This window comes from Macrobrachium nipponense, chromosome 35, assembly GCF_015104395.2.
Source record: "Macrobrachium nipponense isolate FS-2020 chromosome 35, ASM1510439v2, whole genome shotgun sequence".
Classification (NCBI taxonomy): Eukaryota; Metazoa; Arthropoda; class Malacostraca; order Decapoda; family Palaemonidae; genus Macrobrachium; species Macrobrachium nipponense.
The window spans coordinates 57,601,145-57,624,670 of NC_061096.1; the positions used below are offsets into that span (position 1 = coordinate 57,601,145).

Below are 23,526 nucleotides of genomic sequence, written 5' to 3' on the forward strand. Positions count from 1 at the left end.
GCCGAGACGGGATTCATTCAAATATTGTGGTGCAAAATAACAGTTATCATATGAGCTGAATCATAGAGTACCATATGCAATTATTGGGGATCAAAAGAGCCCTGCTGTCCATTAGGGTTAAGGCTGATGAACAGGAAAACTTTGAAAAATAAAAGAAAAAAGTTGATTTCCAAACTTTAGCACTACCACAGGTTCATGGACTGGACAGTATCCTTGTTAGATAGGCTGTGGTTTGTATTCCTTCCAATCCAACTAGACAATGCTTATTACTCAGCATGAAGCAACTACTGGACCAACAGAGTAGAAATCTCAAGATTCAAGTATATAAGGTTTTATTGCAAAAAAATTTTAAATTTCTGTCAGCCAAAGACTATACAAAAGTAATATCCATACGCACTTCTTTTCAAAGATAGCAAAGACTGCTCTAAACTAACAACCCCTAACCTACACGTTTGAAACTTCCGTTCCAAGGCGAACGTATGTGCTCTATGAAGTGTCCTAATCTCAGGAACTAGGTTTCACTGATACCTTTGATAAGCCTTTAAAAATGATATTGTTATGATACAATAAAGTTTTATGCATACTTACCTGGCAGGTATATATATAGCTGTATTTTCTGAAGTCCGACAGAATTTAAAAAACTTCCGACACACGCAGTGGTCGGCCAGGTGGTAGTACCCATTCCCGCCGCTGGGAGGCGGGTATCAGGAACCATTCCCATTTTCTATTCATAATTTTTATTTCCACTGTCCCCTGAGGGGAGGTGGGTGGGTACTTGAATATATATATATCTGCCAGTTAAGTATGAACAAACTTTATTGTATCATAACAATATCATTTTGCTCATGAACTTACCTGTCAGATATATATATATAGTTGAACCCCACCGTTGGAGGTGGGAAGGAACAGAATAGAAGGATTTTGGGAAACAAATGCATGCAGATGATTTACATCTTGGTTCCACCTGTTAGCATAGCCGACTTCGTGATTACTGTCACCCAAGTCTGCTTCTGCTTTACTAGAGTTGCAGCGAGGTAGAGACCTATGAAGCTGGTGCACTCCAGATGATCTGTCAACGGGGGCGGGGGCGTGACCACAATGTGACTAGACCATATTGACCATACCATGAGGGCTAAGAGTAAAATAAATATATATATATAATTATATATATCACACCTGACCAACCTAGCCAAAGTTAATGTGTGTTAACTAAGGCTTCAGAGTTAAGAAGTCGCCGTTGTCAGCGACTCCACAACTAAATTAAGAGCTCTTCCTAACCATTTTCTACAGGATAGGATGAGTAGTACTTCTTGCCCCCAAGATTGTGTCTGCAGACACGTATGGCCCTAGCGAGCAGCAGATCTCATATGCCATCTTCACATCTCGCAGGGAGTGTGAAGTGAACCCAGAGTTGCTTCGCTAAAACATGGTACTCAGGATGTTGCTGAGTGCCATGCTCTGTTGAAATGCTTCCGAGGCCGCGCCCTCACCTCGTGAGCATTCAGATAAAAAGCTTTCAAATCTTTGTGCAAACACAATGAAGGAGCATTTTTTGAAAGAACTCCTTAACCCTAAAACCAGGGTGTACTTCGATATGGGCAAGTCTGGTCTTTTTCGGAACACTGCAGATTGCCCGACTGACTTCGACTTTCTTGATTTTAAGTAGATAAAACTTGAGAGACCTGACAGGGCACAGGACTCTCTCTGGCTCCTGCCCACTAACTTGTGCCATCCTTGCTTCCAAGATCCTGGCCCAAGGACAAAAAGGGTTTCCATTCTTAGGCCATAACGAAAGGCTTAGAGAGCACACCTCCTTGTGTTCTCTAAAGCCAAAACTTGTGACGATGGCTTAAAATCTCACTAACCCTCTTTGTCGTATCTAGGGTGGTTAGAAGAAGGCCTTCCTGATCACATACAAGAAGTTAACAGGCAGGAGAGGTTCGAATTTTTGCTTTGACATCACGAACTTCAGACTACGTCTAAGTTCCATATTGAAAGCTTCGATCCGGAAATGCACAGTCTGTACTAAAGTCAGGTGAACGACCAGTTGACCAGTCAGACGAATCAAGGACAGCAAGGCTGTACCCTGAAGACCAAAAGGCACTATTCTTAGCTGAATGGATGAGTGTCTGGACTGCCTGGGCGATTCAATCAAAGCAAACCTTGGGGGTGTATCAACTCAACCCAACGTCGTCCGCAATCGACTTCGTCAATAAGAAACTCAGGGCTACTATATGTCGCCTGATCTCGCACGAGTGTCTGACTCCGAGAAAACAGGCGAGGCAAAAAGTAGATGGTGAGCTAGAATCGAGATTCCACAGACCTCAATGATCGTGAAGGTCTTTGTTGTTTGACAGATGCAAATCTGTCAAACAACATTCTCTGTTGTCTGTTCGCACTGGCAGAATTTTCAAAAACTCTCGGCAACCGCTAGACCACTGGTAGTTCAGGTGATCTCCCCCACGTTCCCGTGGCGCTGGTACTTGGAACTATTCCCGTTTTCCTCAGATTTTCTCTGAACCCTGTCTCCTGAGGGGAGGAGGGTGGGAATTTAATTATATATACCTGCCAGGTAAGTATGCATAAAACTTTATTGTATCATAACAATATCATTTTTATGCATGACACTTACCTGGCAGGTATATATATAGCTGATTGACACATTTGGAGGTGGGTCACAGACAGCAACATCGTCATAATTTCAAAAATTAATAACTTAATTTTAAAATTCTTTATTAAGTTCCTTACCTGCTAAGGTAGCTGACTTCGTAGGTCCTGCCTCTTAGCCTGCTAAACCTTAGTAGCTCTCAACTAGGATGTGACCTGTTTGTTGAGAAAGCTAATAACAAGGGTCTGACAACTGGACGGGACCAATTTGTTGACAGGAAACCCTAGCCCTCTCTTACCAGGGGCATTCATGCTAGGATAAGTTAGACCACCTGAACCACACACAAAAGCTAACGTAACACATTACACTTCACATACTGAAGAGGAAATAACCCTCTCAGACAACCATAAAAAGAACACCACTTAATTAAAATACCTAGCATGTTAGTAATCTATCGTTGCTGCTGCGTTGATCGAGACGATTCGTACGGACTTTTGCAATCCTGTAACGAACCTCTAGATGATCGTTACATTCTACGCCTGTTGTTATAATAGGCTCTTTCTCGTAAACTCGAGCAGGGACCGAGAGAAGATACTTCTTAAGATATGAGAGAGCTGTGGAATATCAGAGTTGATGTGGACCACTGGTTCCAAAACTCGTTTCGAGGACTGGAGGGACGACCGAATTGCATTTACTTCTTTCAGATTAAGATCCAGGACATCTGAAACACTATCCAGATGTCGGCGTCACCGTTCTTTCTATCATGACGCACTGAGAGATGTTCAGAATAATTCCTAGATCTTGAATAATATTTCAGTTTCCCGGTAGGAAAAAACTGTGGTCTGAATTGCAGTCTATTCGGGGAAAACAAACTTCTTCAGGAAGGAAATGGTCCCCAGCAAGCTCATCCATTCCTCCCGAGTATGCTTACTTCTCTATAAGGCTGCGCTTTGCCTAAGCAGGAGAGCATATAAAAGTGCAATGTTGCGGTAGACTCGTAGTTCTATACCGTGCGGTAACGAGCACCGAAAGGATTAAGAGATAACTCTGTTGAACATAGTAAGGCAAAACTAATGCAACGTTATTTCATTCACGTAAGAAATCCCCTCAATCTTAGGCTAAAGTCCGTGATTGTAGGACAGAGATACAGTTAGTCAGTCAATCCCGCAGGAGAGACGTAACCGCCAGCACAGAGATACGGTTAGTCAGTCAATCCCGCAGGAGAGAGAGACGTAACCTACAGCGCATGACAGCGCACGATCTGTTACTGGTGGCTCGGTTGGAACTTGGACAGTCAGACACAGCAGCAGCCAGCAGCTTACGAACGTCGTCTCTTAACTTTATGTCTGGGTTGCCAGCTACCCTATTCTACGAAGAAATAGGTCCGTTATTTTTTGAACAAAAGAGACTCTCAAGTTGGTCTATTTAAGCGAAACAGAAAACGCTAAATATAGATGCGTTTGTGTCGTCAGAACACTACCATACAACGGTAAAAGATAAATCGGAAACTCCTGGAAGGCTGCAGGGAGTGACGATTAAATGTCCTTAAAATAGTAGACAATAGACCTCTCGGTTTTGCCATCCGAAGAGGTAACTACAGCAAGCGTGTATGACTTGAACCAACCAGTAGTAAAAAAATAACGCAAGGCAAAAAATTTTATTATATCACAATAAAGTTTGTTCATACTTACCTGGCAGACATATATATAGCTGAATTCGGAAATACAGCACATACATATCTGACAGGCAAGTTTCATGAACAAAACTTAGAGAATCGAAGCAGACATCTCAAGCTTCTTAAGATACTGGACATAAGCGTTCATTGACGTGTCTACAAGTCTATTTCTTGTACGAGTCTGCGAATGAGGAAGGAGAGCTCTTCCGAACCTTGTCCTTATTCGCTTACGCAATATCAAGTTAATGAGATGTTTGTCAATGAGAACTAACCCATTAACGGTACAGAGAGATATTTTGTCAATGAGGGGAGACCCACTTACTTGACAAAACGATAGTATATGTCAATGGGGGAAAGTCACTGAATTGACAAAACGTAATCCAGGAAGTCGAGCCTTTTATTTTTCGATTTCCGTCTCAAACAAGGAAGGGACAAGAATCCTGTTAAGAGACTGGGCTTACGGTAGGTAGAACGACGATGCTCAATCGGCATGGAAGTCTCGACTAGAAACTAACAAAATCTATCATCTGAAAAACCCTTTCAGATGGTCTAAAAAGCTTTTAAATTTATGGCAGTATGGCAAAGGAAGTCTTGTCTTGCGCTTTCCTGAAGAGCGTCCTTTTGATGAGTGCCTTTGCAAGAATCCTACTGAACGTTGCCGAAAATCCTGACGTTCAGTGGGACGTCGAGCCTTTACATAACCCGTAACTGTCTTATCTCAAAGTCTTGACTGAGGTAGAGAAAACGAGATCTTCCCTTGAGCTTTCCTTAACTCCATCCACCTTTGCGAAAAGCAATATAATATTGACAGAGACCTCTTGAATTCACGAAACCCGAGGTCTTGCTGGGTTTCGAAGACGAAGTTCTGTTCACTTTTTTGAGGCTCAAATCTTAAACAAGAGCTTGAAGAGTTCAACAGAAACGTTCTGGTGCGCGCTCGGCGTCCACTGGCGAGGACGCTCGGCGTCCTGGTGCGCGCTCGGCGTCCACTGGCGAGGACGCTCGCATCCGAGCGTCCTGTTCAAGCCGATCGTCCAAATAAGCGTGCAGAAAAGCGTCACGCTCCTGACAGGCGTCAAAACAAGCGAGAGAAACTGCCTTCTTTTTCCTATTTCTTGGTGGAAAGAAGTACACGTGATCAGGCAACTTTCGCCTTCTTACTTCTCACTGAAACACATAACGAGGGAGAAGGGACCGTGAAGCGTCCCTTCTGTCTATAAAGCTTCTTAGAGGGCGCGAGTCCTTCCGAGAGCTCCAACCCTTGTGCGGGGAGGACGCCTCGGAGGACGAGAAGCAATCCTTCAGGATTCGTGCATGTGCACGCACTTTGGCAGTCTGGGGATTTTCATCAGAAACTGCCGAAGGCACGCCAGATCGGTGGGTTCCCTGTAACCCTCCTTCGGCTTTCGACATGCCCTCTCCCTTGGTTCTGGGAGTTCGACAGAGGTCTAGACCTAGAGGCGTTATAAGGCCGATCTGACGCACCCTCCACTACACAAGGGGCACTGTCACTGCACTTAGCCACTTCACTATTGCTCTCTAAAGCAAACACTTTCGATTCTAAGTTACGAATCGAAATAGTATAAGAGAAAGGGCAATAACCTCTACAGACACTGTTTTAGGGCCCGAAGGCAACATTACAGGGTTAGGCGTAACAAAAACAGAAGTAGAACGCTTCACAACAATGAAGGAGAGCGATCACCTCTCGCAGACAATAGTCATAACCCGTAGGCCATACTACAGCGTTAGGCAAAATAAAGTCTACGGAAGGTTAGCAGTATCACTACCTGACTTTCGTAATTGATTAATTGCGTACATACTAAACAAACTTTTTTCCTTACGGAATTAGACACGTTTACTGATTAATTGCGTACATACGAATCATACTTTTTCCTTACGGAAATCGACATGTTACTGATTAATTGCGCCCCCCAAGTGCGGAACTACCGAAGCTTTCGGTAGCCACACCCTATCTTTGCAGACAACACCCTCTGAAACTAGCCTAACTAGATTCAGATATCTTATGCAAAAATGAATCAAATTCAAATCAATTTAAGATAGCGTATGCCTAGCCACAAATCCAAGTAAATAAATTAAAAAGACAATTAGGATACTTAGCGACAAATGAAGTTTCCAAAATCCTAGCCGGAGGTACTGAAAACAGGTGTTTTCAGTACCGGCGACAGAAAATTTATGAATAGAAAATGGGAATGGTTCCTGATACCCGCCTCCCAGCGGCGGGAATGGGTACTAACCACCTGGCCGACCACTGCGTGTGTCGGAAGTTTTTTAAATTCTGTCGGACTTCAGAAAATACAGCTATATATATACCTGCCAGGTAAGTGTCATGCATAAAACTCTCTTCACTCCCTATTTGTACAGATAAAGCAGGAATGACAAACTTACAGAAAAGGCTGAGGTTGTGAGTAGCTGTGTCCTGGCCATGCTAGCAGGTACGCGATTTAAACGTAAGCTATGGCAATTTTCAAGTGTGAGAGATGTCACTCAAGGGCATTAATTTACTAATGCTCCTTGCTGATAATAGTGATACTTTTACTTAAGATACTGTTTTTAATGTGGCATTCCTTAAACTAGCTTCCTCCACTGGCTTATATCTTAGATCTGATAAATGCATATAGTAGACTGAAGTAAGGTTCTATGAAAGTGGACAAGGAGACCTAAGAAATTCTTACTCTTACAAATTCTGGCGGTCTCAGTTCACTGGAGGAACTTCAATCAATTCGTAGTTTCATGTACTTTTTCATCGACATGGACTGAAGTTTATTTCAATCTAGGTTGGCAAGAACCTCAAAAGCTTTATACTTGATAACCTCCATACATGTAGGATGAGGACTGAGATTTTACCGGTGTGTACTAAAATGAGGTTAAAAGTATGCTGTTTCCCCCTTTTGCTTGCTCCAAAACGGCTGTGACTGAGCAGGGAGAGACTGTCTAGTGTTTCTAGATGACTACGGCAAAAGATCCTGAATATTCTTCTTCTACAAGTCTGATGCAATACTCAGAACTGTTGCCTGGGGAAAAAGATGTTTCTTATCCAATGGAGAATACAGAAGGTCCGATCTCTGTGACAGAGCATCTCCTTCAGTCATGTACGAGCACCAAAGTTCTTGTTTCTTCAGAGTTCCCAATGTGTAAAGTGAGGCTAACTCTTGGGAGTCATCCCTAATACCGTTGTTGATGCAAGAGAGAACTTCTAAACAGTCCGAGGAGTAATTGTCAGGTAACACGGAGCATTCCTTTATTTTCCAAGCCATGGCGCCAACAGACCAGCCCAAAAATCTCATGACTTCAAAAACTTTGAAGATATTATTCAACAGATGAGTGAGTTCCGAAGTCGCAAACATAACCTTTACCGAAGAAAACGCTGACCTACTAGCAAATTCAACAAACCCAAAGTCTCCCTGGGAGGAGGCAGACACTCCCATGGAAGGAGCTTCTCCAATTGCATAGGAGTTATCTCCTCGACAATCTAGAGGGATGAAAGCTAAAGGAGGTCCTGCCTTGCTCTCTCTTCTCTGCAAGCCATCCTTCCACTTCATTCAGAACCTTCTTTGCCGATGACGAAAGGTCCATCTTAGGCAGACTGAAGGAAGAGGAGGGCTGCATATCCATGATAAAGGTATAGGCAGGTGGCAGCGGAGCTGCTGGCATAAAGAAGTCCAGAAAGGTGGCTAGCAGGAACCTCAGTAAAGAAGCGTAGGCAGACGAAGGGGCTTCTTGGTCCTCTATTTATTCATCATCAGAGGAAACTGGAGATAGCACTGCATCCACAGGTGCTTGCGACATTGTAGGACCCTTGTTAAGGTCATACAAAATACTAACCAGTTTCTTTTGAATAGGTTCCACTTCAGAGACTTCAGCATTAACTATGGCAACTGGAGTCGACACTAGGTGCTCGGGTGTTGAAGGGCACCTGGCTACCTCTGAACAAACAAGTGCTACTGGAAGTTCAGGCATCAACGGGCACTTGGCTCCCTCTCATGTGCAGGCACTACTGGGCACTCAGGTGCTGCTGGAGGAATGGGCATCGAAGTCAGCACAGGTGCTTGACATGGAGCAGACAAGCAACGACGAGCCTTGGGCGCTGAAGGAGCATCAACATCTGAGAAGCAATCCGAAGAAAAATGTTCTGGGTTGTCTCAGTGACTGCAAGATGGCCACTCCAGATCCCTAAACCTCTCAACAGGAACAGCCAGAGGGAGCTATACATCCACAGCACTTCTCTCCAATGGACATGACTTACTTTATTCCCCAAGTGCCACTGACGTTGAGAAGAGAAATCCCCTGAACTGAACAAAATATGCACATCCACAGAGAGATGTTTCCAGCAGCTCTTGGTTGCAACCTGGGATATGTCAACAGGTTGAACAAAGGGGGAGACTGCCCATGGGCAGACCTCATCAACCTCCCTTGGGCTATCGGTTTGACTCCTCCCACGTTTAATGGAGTATGCATATGACCTTTGCTTAGGAGAATCAATGGGACAAGCAGCCACCTCCACCACTAACACTTGCTCTTTGTCCGTTCAGACTTTCATTGAAGAGTCAATTTGCTCCCTCATCTAGTCAACCTTCGCTTCGAGGCTGGCAATGGGGTTTGGATCAGAGGCAAGGGAGCCTGAGGTTGGAGAAGGTGGAATAGTTAGAGAACTGCCAAAGAAATAACACGAACATGTGAATCTTATATCAATTCAGAAAATTCCTGGCTAGCTACTGATTCAGATTCGATTGCTTGTTTGATTCAGATTCTGCACTAGCAACTGCCTTTCTTTTTCTGTCTCTAGCTATCTTTTTCACAACACTAATGTTTTCCATTTCCTATCTTCCTAGTCATTACATTCACAATATCTCAAATCTAATGAGCATACTTGCCCACGGCAAACAGAGCACATCGTGTGTGAATCATAGGATTCCTTGGTCAGGCATCTATTACACCCTTTATCACTATATCTAAAGCTAGACGAAACTAAGTCCAACATCGTCAAATTAATTAGTCAAAATTGGTATTAAAAAGTCAAAATCTTTTACATGGTCTCTACAAAGAACCTAACACTATCTAAATAAAGCCGAATCAACCAACAAATGAAACTACTTCACCAATTGTGATGAACAAACAATCAGAAAAGTCAAGAATTTCAGCCGACAACCAGTGTGAGGCCATCAGCCGTCTGAAACAAACTGTCCCCTTTTCCAAGTTGTTCCTCTCTTTCCCTACCCAAAACAGAAAACTAGCGTGACCAGCAAATTTCAGAATTTTAACTGCTGGGCAAGTGAATCTCTTAGCTACGTAATTACTGGGTAAGCTACTTAATTAAAAACTTATTGCACTAAGGGATGAAAGAAACTGAGGTAAAAGAGGGAGCAGATGTTCAAAGCAAAGAAAATGGTTGAGAGTTTGAAATTACAGTATCAATACAGGTAGTCCCTGGTTATCAGTGGACTCGGTTATCAGCGGACTTGGTTATCAGTGATCCAGTTTTAGGGTGCTTGTCTAGCGCCATAACGGGCCAAGTTCCAGTTATCGGCGCCATAAGGAGCCTTATGGCACCATAAATCACAGAGTTTCATTAATGACAGTTTTAGCTTATCAGCACCCCTCCGAGAATGGAACCCCCCACCCCCCACTGGGGACTGCTGTATTTGCATAATAGTATCAGAAAACATGAATGTCAATTATAAAAGGTTCTCAATAGCTGACAAGCAGGTAGCAATCTTCTTGGAGACTATATATGTTTAACCAACAGACTGTAAATGTTACAGAATTAACTCATCCTCAAAGCTTCATAGATTATACCGATGGCGAGTACTCATTAAACCTAACACTTGCTTTCAGATAATGACAGCCCCACTGAAACCAGGTATACGTATAGCCAGAAATCACACTTTATACTTCAATTTATTATAGACATCCTTATTCACCACATGGAGGTGTTGACAGCTGCCTTAACTGGTGCTATACTGTATGACTCAAATATTATTTTATCAGTGTGAAACACAGGAATTCAATACTTAATTGAAAAACAAGCTATATTTCTTTTTTAATTATCAATAGCATCTGGCCTGAGAACACATATGATAGGTCAGCAAAGCAGAGGCTAGCAAAGACTGGGATGGCTTTGTAACAAAATATCTTTGCCTCCAGCAAGTTTTCTTTCAAATTTCAATAAACTATAAGATACAGTGTACTATATTGAACATTTCATAATTAAAGACACTGAGTTAAATCATTCTGCCAATGTGTGGACTATGGCAAGTGTTTTGAGCATGAAGTAGATAAGGCTATGCTAGGTTCTCCACAGAATAGGTTTCTCTTGTAACTTCACTGGGTGATGACAAAGCAACAACAGTTTTACCTTGGTATTTTTACTATTCCACTTTCAGGTAATCCCAACCTAAGCTTTGTACTTTAAAGGAGGCATTTACTGTACAGATTAAGCCTAAAATTATGATAATTCTTGATATCAAAATTAAGAGCTTTATTCAAACCTGAAGGAGCTTGTAATTTTGGAGCTATGACTGAAGAGAAAAGCAAGAAATCTGAGTACAAATCCTCCAATTTCTCAATTACCCTGGGCAATGTTGAAAGAATTTTTTTCAAACTTTGACACAACTAGTATTTATCAGCTTGATGCAATATACAGCATGAAAAGTTATGGCAGCAATCTGTACAGATGGTCTGCTTTAGGATTAGGCATATAACTATTTTAAATGCAGTTTGGTTTTTTGTGCAATAAACTCTATATAGCAAATACTTAAGCTCTGTTTCATGCTTATACTGTACACAATATTGGAAAGATCTTCAAATTTTAGACAGTGAATATATACTATTTTTATACAGCCTAGGTTAGGCTATAATTTTTTGACATTATAAGTTACTATATGAATTTTGTGTTATTTTTTATACTATAGTATTAACTGTATTACACCATATTTTATTCTTTTCATTAGTTTAGTTAATAATTTCTCTTCCTGTATATCATGCATGTTGTGAATTAAGTGTGTGAATACTGGTAGTAATTTGGACACCAGGTACCTGAACCAATCTCTTCAAGAAATTCTGCAAAGGACCGTAGGAAACTTTTAGACAATTTTCCTAATTCTTTTTATATACCATTCAGAAATGAAAATGGGTGAAAATAGCAATAGATAAAAGACAAAAATGATATTGTTATGATACAATAAAGTTTGTTCATACTTACCTGGCAGATATATATATAGCTGTATTTTCTGAAGTCCGACAGAATTTAAAAAACTTCCGACACACGCAGTGGTCGGCCAGGTGGTTAGTACCCATTCCCGCCGCTGGGAGGCGGGTATCAGGAACCATTCCCATTTTCTATTCATAATTTTTATTTCCACTGTCCCCTGAGGGGAGGTGGGTGGGTACTTGATTATATATATCTGCCAGGTAAGTATGAACAAACTTTATTGTATCATAACAATATCATTTTGTTCATGAAACTTACCTGTCAGATATATATATAGCTGAATCCCACCGTTGGAGGTGGGAAGGGACAGAATAGAAGGATTTTGGGAAACAAATGCATGCAGATGATTTACATCTTGGTTCCACCTCTTAGCATAGCCGACTTCGTGATTACTGTCACCCAAGTCTGCTTCTGCTTTACTAGAGTTGCCAGCGAGGTAGAGACCTAAAAAGCTGGTGCACTCCAGATGATCTGTCAACGGGGGCGTGACCACAATGTGACTAGACCATATTGACCATACCATGAGGGCTAAGAAGTAAAATAAATATATATATATAAATATATATATCACCACCTGACCAACCTAGCCAAAGTTAAGGTGTGTTAACTAAGGCTTAAGAGTTAAGAAGTCGCCGTTGTCGGCGACTCAACAACTAAATTAAGAGCTCTTCCTAACCATTTTCTACAGGATAGGATGATGGTACTTCTTGCCCCCAAGATTGTGTCTGCAGACAAGTATGGCCCTAGCGAGCAGCAGATCTCATATGCCATCTTCACATCTCGCAGGGAGTGTGAAGTGAACACAGAGTTGCTTCGCTAAAACATGGTACTCAGGATGTTGCTGAGTGCCATGCTCTGTTGAAATGCTTCGAGGCCGCGCCCTCACCTCGTGAGCATTCAGATAAAAAGATTTCAAATCTTTGTGCAAACACAATGAAGGAGCATTTTGAAAGAACTCCTTAACACTAAAGCCAGGGTGTTCTTCGATATGGGCAAGTCTGGTCTTTTCGGAACACTGCAGATTGCCCGAATGACTTCGACTTTCTTGAGTTTTATGTAGATAAAACTTGAGAGACCTGACAGGGCACAGGACTCTCTCTGGCTCCTGCCCACTAACTTGTGCCATCCTTGCTTCCAAGCTCCTGGCCCAAGGACAAAACGGGTTTCCATTCTTAGGCCACAACGAAAGGCTTAGAGAGCACACCGCCTTGTGTTCTCTAAAGCCAAAACTTGTGACGATGGCTTAAAATCTCACTAACCCTCTTTGTCGTATCTAGGGTGGTTAGAAGAAGGCCTTCCTGATCACATGCAAGAAGTTAACAGGTAGGAGAGGTTCGAATGCTTTGACATCAAGAACTTCAGACTACGTCTAAGTTCCATATTGAAAGCTTCGATCTGGACATGCACAGTCAGTCCGTCTGTACTAAAGTCAGGTGACCGACCAGTTGACCAGTCAGACGAATCAAGGACAGCAAGGCTGTACCCTGAAGACCATAAGGCACTATTCTTCGCTGAAGGATGAGTGTCTGGACTGCCTGGGCGATTCAATCTAAGCAAACCTTGGGGGGTGTATCAACGCAACCCAACGTCGTCAGCGAATCAACTCCTGACTCGAGCTTCTGGTGCCAGGAGAAAGGAGCAAGGAGCAAAAAGGCGATTCAGTCCCGAAGGAAGAATGCCTGACAGTCCAACCTGGTCTCATGTTACACGATCATCGGGGGTGTATAAACGCAACCGACTTCGTCAACAAGAAACTCAGGGCTACTATATGTCGCCTGATCTCGCACGAGTGTCTGACTCCGAGAAAACAGGTGAGACAAAAAGTAGATGGTGAGCGAGTTTCGAGATTCCACAGAACTCAAAGATCGTGAAGGGCTTTGTTGTTGTTTGACAGACGCAAATCTCTGAGCCCAAAAGCCGTCAACAACATATTTGCGTATTCTTTAAATAGTTGTGACTGCCAGCTTATCCCATTCTTCAGACGGAAATGGAAGACGGTAATCTTATTCCTGTCAACATCTCGATAGTCTGAACGTTGTCAGACTCAGAGCGGAGAGGTTATAGGTACCTTTCGAGTTAGAGTAGACCGACTCTCTCGGAAAAGGTCCTTGGAAAGTGAACTAGGAAGGATGTGGCCTCTGTGAATCCAGGATCCTGAAGGCCAACATGGGGCGATCAGCGTCATTGTCGCTCCCTGTGACGTCATAAATCCTCATTACATTTCCTAAGCGATTGAAAAAGGGGAAAAGAGACTAAACATCCATCCCCGTTTAATATCATAGGATGGCGTTTAATGGTACCGATCCCGGATCGAGAAAAAGGGAGCAGAGAAGAAGAAGCCTCTTCGTCCTCAACATATCGAAGAGAAGAATGAAAGGGCGTCCCTAAAGTCTCCACAACTCTCAACATACTTCTAAAGAAAGATTCCACTCGGAAGTCAAAAGTTGCTGCCGTCGATCGAGACGATTCGTACGGACTTTTGCAATCCTGTAACGAACCTCTAGAGGATCGTTACATTCTACGCCTGTTGTTACAATAGGCTCTTTCTCGTAAACTCGAGCAGGGACCGAGAGAAGATACTTCTTAAGATATGAGAGAGCTGTGGAATATCAGAGTTGATGTGGACCACTGGTTCCCAAAAACTCGTTTCGAGGACTGGAGGGACGACCGAATTGCATTTACTTCTTTCAGATTAAGATCCAGGACATCTGAAACACTATCCAGATGTCCGGCACCTTCTTTCTATCATGACGCACTGAGAGATGTTCAGAATAATTCCTAGATCTAGAATAATATTTCAGTTTCCCGGTAGGAAAAAACTGTGGTCTGAATTGCAGTCTATTCGGGGAAACAAACTTCTTCAGGAAGGAAATGGTCCCCAGCAAGCTCATCCATTCCCTCCCCGAGTATGCTTACTTCCCTATAAGGCTGCGCTTTGCCTAAGCAGGAGAGCATATAAAAGTGCAATGTTGCGGTAGACTCGTAGTTCTATACCGTGCGGTAACGAGCACCGAAAGGATTGAGATAACTCTGTTGAACATAGTAAGGCAAAACGAATGCAACGTTTATTCATTCACGTAAGAAATCCCCTCAATCTTAGGCTAAAGTCCGAGATACAGTTAGTCAGTCAATCCCGCAGGAGAGACGTAACCGCCAGCACAGAGATACGGTTAGTCAGTCAATCCCGCAGGAGAGAGAGACGTAACCTACCGCGCATGACAGCGCACGATCTGTTACTGGCTCGGTTGGAACTTGGACAGTCAGACACAGCAGCAGCCAGCAGCTTACGAACGTCGTCTCTTAACTTTATGTCTGGGTTGCCATCTACCCTATTCTACGAAGAAATAGGTCCGTTATTTTTTGAGCAAAAAGAGACTCTCAAGCTGGTATATTTAAGCGAAACAGAAAACGCTAAATATATAGATGCATTTGTGTCGTCAGAACACTACCATACAACGGTAAAAGATAAATCGGAAACTCGTGGAAGGCTGCAGGGAGTAACGATTAAATGTCCTTAAAATAATGGACAATAGACCTCTCGGTTGCCATCCGAAGAGGTAACTACAGCAAGCGTGAATGACTTGAACCAACCAGTAGAAAAATAACGCAAGGGCAAAATATTTTATTATATCACAATAAAGTTTGTTCATACTTACCTGGCAGACATATATATAGCTGAATTCGGAAATACAGCTACATATATCTGACAGGCAAGTTTCATGAACAAAACTTAGAGAATCGAAGCAGACAGCTCAAGCTTCTTATGTTATTGGACATAAGCGTTCATTGACGTAGTCTACAAGTCTATTTCTTGTACGAGTCTGCGAATGACGAATGAGAGCTCTTCCGAATCTTGTCAATAAGAGCTTATTCGCTTACGCAATATCAAGTTAAAGAGATGTTTGTCAATGAGAACTAACCCATTTACGGGACAAAGAGATATTTTGTCAATGAGGGGATACCCACTTACTTGACAAAACGATAGTATATTGTCAATGGGGGAAAGTCACTGAATTGACAAAACGTAATCCAGGAAGTCGAGCATTTTATTTTTCCGATTCCCGTCTCAAACGAGAAAGGGGCAAGAATCCTGTTAAGAGACAGGGCTTACGGCAGGTAGAACGACGATGTTCAATTCGGCAGCGTAGTCCCGACTAGAAACTAACAAAATCTATCATCTGAAAAACCCTTTCAGATGGGCTAAAAAGCTTGCAAAATTATCCTGGGAAGAGGAAGAAACTCTCCAACCAGCTTCCTCTCCCGTATCACAACTAATGCCTGCTAAAGCTTAAAATTTATTGGCAGTATGGCAAAGGTGGCAAAGGAAGTCCTGTCTTGCGCTTTCCTGAAAAGCGTCCTTTTGATGAATGCCTTTGCAAGAATCCTACTGAACGTCGCCGAGACGTCGAGCCTTTACATAACCCGTAACTGCCTTATCGCAAAGTCTTGACTGCGGTAGAGAAAACGAGATCTTCCCTTGAGCTTTCCTTAACTCCATCCACCTTTGCGAAAAGCAATATAATATTGACAGAGACCTCTTGAATTCACGAAACCGAGGTCTTGCTGGGTTTCGAAGACGAAGTTGTCTGTTCACTTTAAGCTTCCTCCGAAGCACTGCTTACTTCACATTCTTGAGGCTCAAATCTTAAACAAGAGCTTGAAGTCTGAAGAGTTCAACAGAAACGTTCAGCCAGGAGACAAACCTGGTGTGCGCTGGCGCGCGCTCGGCGTCCATTTGCGAGGACGCTCGGCGTCCTGGCGCGCGCTCGGCGTCCACTGGCGAGGACCTCTCGGGTCCACTGGCGCGCGCTGGCGTCCATCCGAGCGTCCCGTTCACGCCGAGCGTCAAAAGAACGTGGCAGAAAATCGTCACGCTCCTGACCGGCGTCAAAACAAGCGAGAGAAACTGCCTTCTTTTTCATATTTCTCGGTGGAAAGACGTACATGTGATCAGGCGACGTTCGCCTTCTTACTTCTCACTGAAACGCATAACGAGAGAGTGAGGGGACGTGAAGCGTCCTCTTCTATAAAGCTTCTATTTAGAGGGCGCGAGTCCTTCGAGATTCGTGCACGTGCACGATCTTCCGCAGCCTGGGAAACGTCAACAGGTCCTACCGAAGGGACGCCGAGATCAATGTGGGTTCCCCGTAACCCTCCTTCGGCTTTCGACATGCCCTCTCCCTAGTCCTGGGAGTCCGACAGAGGTCCAGGCCTAGAGGCGTTATGGGGCGGATCTGACGTTCCCTCCTGACGAGAGAGAGGACGTGAAGCGTCCTCTTCTCTAAAGCTTCTTAGAGGGCGCGAGTCCTTCCGAGAGCTCCAACCCTTGCGCGGGGAGGACGCCTCGGAGGACGAGAAGCAATCCTTCAGGATTCGTGCACGTGCACGAACTTTGGCAGTCTGGGGATATTCATCAGAAACTGCCGAAGGCACGCCAGATCGGTGGGGGTTCCTCGTAACCCTCCTTCGGCTTTCGACATGCCCTCTCCCTGTGGTCCTGGGAGTCCGACAGAGGTCTAGACCTAGAGGCGTTATAAGGCCGATCTGACGCACCCTCCACTACACAAGGGGCACTGTCACTGCACTTAGCCACTTCACTATTGCTCTCTAAAGCAAGCACTTTCGATTCTAAGTTACGAAACGAAAGAGTATAAGAGAAAAGGGCAATAACCTCTACAGACACTGTTTTAGGGCCCGAAGGCAACATTACAGGGTTAGGAGTAACAATAAGAGAAGTAGCACTCTTCACAACAATGAAGGAGAGCGATCACCTCTCGCAGACATATTCATAACCCGTAGGCCATACTATAGGGTTAGGCAAAATAAAGTCTACAGGAAGGTTAGCAGGTTCACTACCCTGACTTTTGTTTACTGATTAATTGCGTACATACGAATCATACTTTTTCCTTACGGAATTAGACATGTTTACTGATTAATTGCATACATACGAATCATACGTCTTCCTTACGGAATAGACAAAGTCTCACACTCCTTACATGACAAATCTCAACAAAGAAGCAAGACCCAAACCCCTCGTGCATACCAAGTGCGGATCTACCGAAGCTTTCGGTAGCCACACCCTATCTTTGCAGACAACACCCTCTGAAACTAGCCTAACTAGATTCAGATATCTTATGCAAAAATGAATCAAATTCAAATCAATTTAAGATAGCGTATGCCTAGCCACAAATCCAAGTAAATAAATCAAAAGACAATTAGGATACTTAGCGGCAATGAAGTTTCCAAAATCCTAAGACGGAGGTACTGAAAACAGGTGTTTTCAGCACCGGCGACAGAAAAATTATGAATAGAAAATGGGAATGGTTCCTGATACCCGCCTCCCAGCGGCGGGAATGGGTACTAACCACCTGGCCGACCACTGCGTGTGTCGGAAGTTTTTTAAATTCTGTCGGACTTCAGAAAATACAGCTATATATATATCTGACAGGTAAGTTTCATGAACAAAATACAGTTTACTGTTATGTTGAAAAGTGAAACAAACCTTACAATTTGTCCTAATAAGTTTCTTGACCTTTCTGTAATTCTATACAAATTTTATAGTAACCCTCCACTCATTCACGAACCAAAGTGCCCAGAAAACATGAGCTTTACAGAAGATCATAATAAACTTGATTCAAAATTTTATGCTTTCAATCAAGTAAAACTTAAAACACACTAAATAAACTAGCTATCCTTAAAATAAGAACTCATGGAAATGATCACCAAGAGACACCTTACCTTTGGTGATTTGGGTATGTTTGAAGCATCTGATGAGGACCTAAAAAAAAAAAAACAGTGAATTTAGTAATACTAAACAGCTGATTTTCCAGAGTAGGTACTAAGGATGCCTTACATGTCTGCACGGCAATCTTGTGGAATGCATAAAATTTTTTGGAAGACTACTGTATTCCTGAGAAATCAGTTAACTAATGTCTGAAAACTATATGACGTTCATTTTGTATAAAACTGTATACTGCACTTAGGTAATGCAAGCATAAATTAAATCTTCCCTAAACAGATAAAAACACTTCAAATATATTGCAGTTGACCCAATAGCACAAGTAACATTTGATATATACATACCTACTAGAACTGCCATTAATTTGCTTATCTGGACTTAAGGTGTTTTGAGCATCCATTATCTGAAAGATAAAGCTTTATTAACAAAACCAATGCTTAGAAAGTAAATACCAATTACTTTGGCTTATTCCATCTGATTGTGCCAACGCTATCCAATAATAATAATAATATATCATTCAGTCCTGTAATTTTTTAAAAACCTTCATACAGACCTTCTCTAAAGTTCCTGATGCACTGCTTCTACTCAGCAGGTAGAGGAAAAGTCCAATCTTTAACAATATTTGGGAGTGTACATATCTTATATCTTCATATATCAGTACCTAATATAGACAGACTATATATCTTGTCATTCTCAATGGGAAAGCTACACATAATTGACAAAAGGCTTGAACAGTAACACTGTATATAGTATACAACCATGGAAGTTACTCCAAGGTAGTTTAATATAGTAGTTCATGGCAGTTGACTGGTTGACCTTTCTTGTCCATTGCACAACTTGGGTACCCTTTCCTATTGTTAAGCAACATCAAAGTTTAGGTAAGAAAAGCAGCAAATACAGAAGTAGCAGGGAATCATGGAGAAGGGGCTCATATAAAGACTCAGGCCTGAAGGAGGAACAGTAAAGACTGAAAGAGCACAGGGCAGAAAGGATTAGAGAGAACTCATTCCATAATTGTCCAAATAAAATTTAAATCATATGGTAAAAAAAGTACAATAATGATGAACTGTGCATTGATTAGACAAACACACCATTAGGGACAGACAGGCAGACTACCTCATTCATCACTTTAAGTCAAAGAAAAAGAATCAGAAAATACAGCTTTAAAATACTTATTGCTTTCTGTAAAAAAAAAAAAAAGTTAATCACAAGTACTATATATATATGACATATCTGTCCAAAGCTGCCCATCAATTTTGTAATTAACAGGAGGGAGTCTAGGATGAATAATTTTTGCTATACATGAGCCATTAAGAGAGGGATTACAGGTTGGCTACTGATGTTACTGGTTACCATTGTAAGCTTTGCAGTATCATAAGGGGGATTTCTTTACTAAGGGGGGAGGGGTGCAGTATCGTAATATTTCTATCTTACTCTATCATCTTTCCTATAATAAAAACTAAGAAGATTTAATGTAGCGTAGGTATTCTACTGTAGCATTAGTATCACCCTTTACTATGTAACTATTCTCTGACATTGTTTGTTTGTGCGTAGTATACCACAAGCTTAAAAAGAATTGGATCATCTATAATTTTAAAAAAAATTTATCTATCCAACTTTGAAAATAACACAACCAATAAATTTTTTACCTTTTTTCAAGAAGAGCCAAATTGCCTTTATTGATAAAATAAAGTCAGTTCAAAGGAAACAAACCATTTTTAAAACAAAATTCATTGCTATTACTTTAAAAAAGAATGCAAAACTACAAAAGTGGTAAAAGGAAGGTTTCTTGGCTGGAGAGAAGCTCAAAAACTGGGCACCTTATAGCTACTTCTCATCATCAACAGCAATTTTTTATGAATTTCACAAAAAGGTTATCTGCTTTAAATATTAATGATCTATCATAAGTGAAGATTGGGAATAATGTTAAGATGCATTTTGTATTTCATACTATGATTTATAGTAATAGTATATAAAGGCAAGGTTGGGAGGGAGGCCAAAGGAATAATGTTAAGATGCATTTTGTATTTCATACTATGATTTATAGTAATAGTATATAAAGGCAAGGTTGGGAGGGAGGCCAAAGGTGGTCCAGAGAGGTAAATATACCCTAGTCAGGTAAGGCCCTATGACCTAGATAAGTTTGGTTAGGATGCACCTGAGTTGCGCTGCCTAATTTTCATTTTCCCGAACCCCATACCAATGGGTCCCAATCCCTAGTTTCCTACCAATGATTAAATATATAGTAGCTGAGAGAGGTTGGCAAGACTTAATTTATGCATTTTTTGACAAAAATAATTGTAAATTACCTAAGGCTGAATTCATCTGATGCACATTAAATCTGTAATAGGTAGGCTAACCTACTAGCCACAAGCTACCCTATATTTTACCTTGCTACTCAGTTACTGTTTCAAGTAATACTAGGTAATAGCCTATGCTACTAGCTACTAGCCTATAATTGGCTACCTAGGTAGTATTTAGGCTACCTGCAAGTCATAAATGGTCAAATATTTTTGGTAATACATGTGCTATCATATAACTTCCTAAAGTAGCTGGCCAAATCTGATTTGAAAATGAGTTTCGTATCTCAATGACGTAGCTGAAAGCAAACACAATAAACAGATGGAAAATTACTACCTACTAGCTTAGGTACATACTACTACCCTCGGTAGCCCATGGACTAGCCTATCAGTGCGCTTCTTGTTAGAGGTCATAAATTCATTTTCCTAATCATTATTGTTTTAGGTTTCAGAATAAAAACTATAAAACTGCTCACACAAAGGTTCCGTTTACCTATGTTACGGTAATTACCAAGTCTAGTCTATGCCTTAGGATTGGTCGTATACACAAAAGGTCAAACACATCTGTGGCAATGCCGTTAGCGTCTCTTTTATATCTTCCACGGCCACAATAAAAGAAAACTACACTCTTTGGCATTATATCATTATATTTAGAGATACAGAACGGCCGAAAGCACTTACTTACATCATAATGGTTTCCTTTTTAATGAATAATTCTGTTGCTTCCTTTGACCGCAAGAAACAGGGGTGACAACTACCCAGTAGTAAATAAACACTGATCAAATGTTGAAATTGTTTTGCTTTCTCGTATAAATATCCTGTAGGTTAATTAGAAAATATAAGATTATTATCATATGAGTTTTTTCATACGTATGGGTATTTCATATTAGCTAAAATTAAAGGACATCAGTTAGTCGATAGCTTTCCCTGGTTGGCAAACATGGTAATGTCGAGAACCGTATCGTATTCCCAAAAGCACCATTTGGCAGTAGTCTTTGTAATTAAAATAATAAAAGTCTATATTGTTACAATAATTTATGAAAGTATCATATCATATATTAATATAAATTATTAATAAATTAAATAATTTTATTCAAAATCCAAAATTTCGAAAAAATATTTAATAATATTCTTAAATATCGTCAAAACCAACACCACAACAAGTGGACTGGCAGTGACAGTACGGGTGTGATGGAACGCGGTGGAAAAAGAAAGCAAAGAGCTTATCACTAAAGCCCAATAGCTCGTGATGCAGAGGCCTATTTACAGACAAGAGCAAATGAAAGCCCTGCCTCCACCGTAACGCATCAGATGAAAAGATTGATTGGAGAGTGGGGAAAAAAGTAAACTCGACCGCCAACTAATGACCTATTTGGCAGACACCGTAAGGAAACTACTTAAAAGTCAAAACTGCCTATCAACTACAGGTTATAACTTACACGTTTCCTGGCAGTTGCGATATTATATGAATGACGTCAAATGGGCAAGAGAAATAAAAAAATAAGTAGGCTTCTTTTCCGTTCCCAATGCATTGGAGGCTCTCTTTGGGCTGTGGGACCTGCAAGTATTGTACAATCTTAGGGCTGGGAATTTTAAGGATCTAAAACAAGCATTCTAAATGTTGGCTTAGATAACTTGGAATCATTTGTAGTTAGTGGGTAATACAACCGTTGATTGTTTTATCTTTCAGATATTATGGACCTCCAGACTTGATTGCTTGCTGAGTCATAACACGTATCTTGAACATTTATAGCTTCGATCGGCAGCCGGTGCAACTCAAGGCAGGGACAATCCTATCCCGAGTAGCAACACCTTTCGATGATCCTGCCACTCTATCTCGTATATGTGCAGCATGTGAAGTTTTTCAATAGAACGCTGATCAAGATATATTTTTAATAAAAACAATATTTTCGAGATAATATCCTGAAACTGTAAAAAAACATTTTTTATTTGGCACTAAAATAACACCTAAGCCGCGGATTTGTTCAGCAATCAAGACTAAATTACTATTTATATTCAATCAGATTTTACCATGGCTTCATAAATCATTTTTCGTCCCCGTCAGGGTAAATTCAGTTTTATCCTCATTCTCCTTTTTATTTGCTTAAATGTCATCCAAATTATTTACTAGTATTTTTTTTTTTTCGTATCTTCTATCCTGTTTTTAAGAAATAAAATTGTGTGTCATTCCTTTGTAAGAGGAAATAGTTTTGTCTCAGACAGCTGTACAAATACTGATTACAATTACTAACTGGTTATAATCACCTTTCTTCCAGTGTTCCCTGGAATAGCTAGAAATATCTTTTTAAAAAATCATATTAAGTTTTTATTTATCAGCATTATCACTATCCTTTGTTTTCAATTGGCTTCCTTTCATTTGGTCCATCCGATAGGTCCAATATTATAGGCCTAGGACACTGCTTTGTGATGCTTCTCAAAGCAGAGTTTTTATGCATATTTACAGTTTTCGATTTACCTTTTTAAATGTTCTGCAAGTAAAGTTTCTCAGATCGTTCCAGGATATTATGTATTTCAATGCCTATAACTTTTAAGCCTTTTATCATAAGCTCAATTACTTCTTTACGGCTCACTGAAATTGGGTGTAATATGTCAGTACTGCACATAACACACACATATATATATATAATATATTAATATATATATTATATAATATATAGATATATATATATATATATATAATATATAATATTATATATTATGCCCCTCTATTGTGAAGTGAATCTCATTTCTCTTTTGTTTTATTCAGGTCTTGTATACAATATTGTTCATCAGCAACCATGTACAGGTGAAACCTTTGTCACCTGAATTCCCAAGTAGAAGGCAATGTTAGTCCTCCTGTGTGAATCTTTAATAACAAAATTCTTACCTGAATTCTTTGAGTTTGGCAGCCTACGACCTTCAATCGGGCATCATTCTTAACTGTTTCAGAAAATGAGTAGGAACGGTCTCGTGTGA

The 23,526-nt window shown here is 41.1% G+C and overlaps 1 protein-coding gene across 4 annotated transcripts in view; it reads right to left on the bottom strand.

The window, feature by feature from the left end:
* LOC135208812 (3-phosphoinositide-dependent protein kinase 1-like) overlaps positions 1-21,432 on the bottom strand; it is a 106,376-nt gene extending 84,944 nt beyond the window's left edge. Inside the window, exons 1-4 of one of the 4 annotated variants that reach the window (XM_064241352.1) lie at positions 21,232-21,295; positions 18,804-18,831; positions 18,595-18,653; positions 18,250-18,289 (exon numbers count right to left, since the gene is read on the bottom strand). In XM_064241352.1, coding sequence (XP_064097422.1) covers positions 18,250-18,289; positions 18,595-18,650 — 96 coding nt within the window. In that variant the 5' untranslated portion in view covers positions 18,651-18,653; positions 18,804-18,831; positions 21,232-21,295. Of the gene's footprint in view, positions 1-18,249; positions 18,290-18,594; positions 18,654-18,803; positions 18,832-21,231 lie in introns of all 4 variants that reach the window. The other 3 variants (XM_064241349.1, XM_064241351.1, XM_064241350.1) reach the window with 3 other exon arrangements.
* Between the last annotated feature and the right edge of the window lie 2,094 nt (positions 21,433-23,526).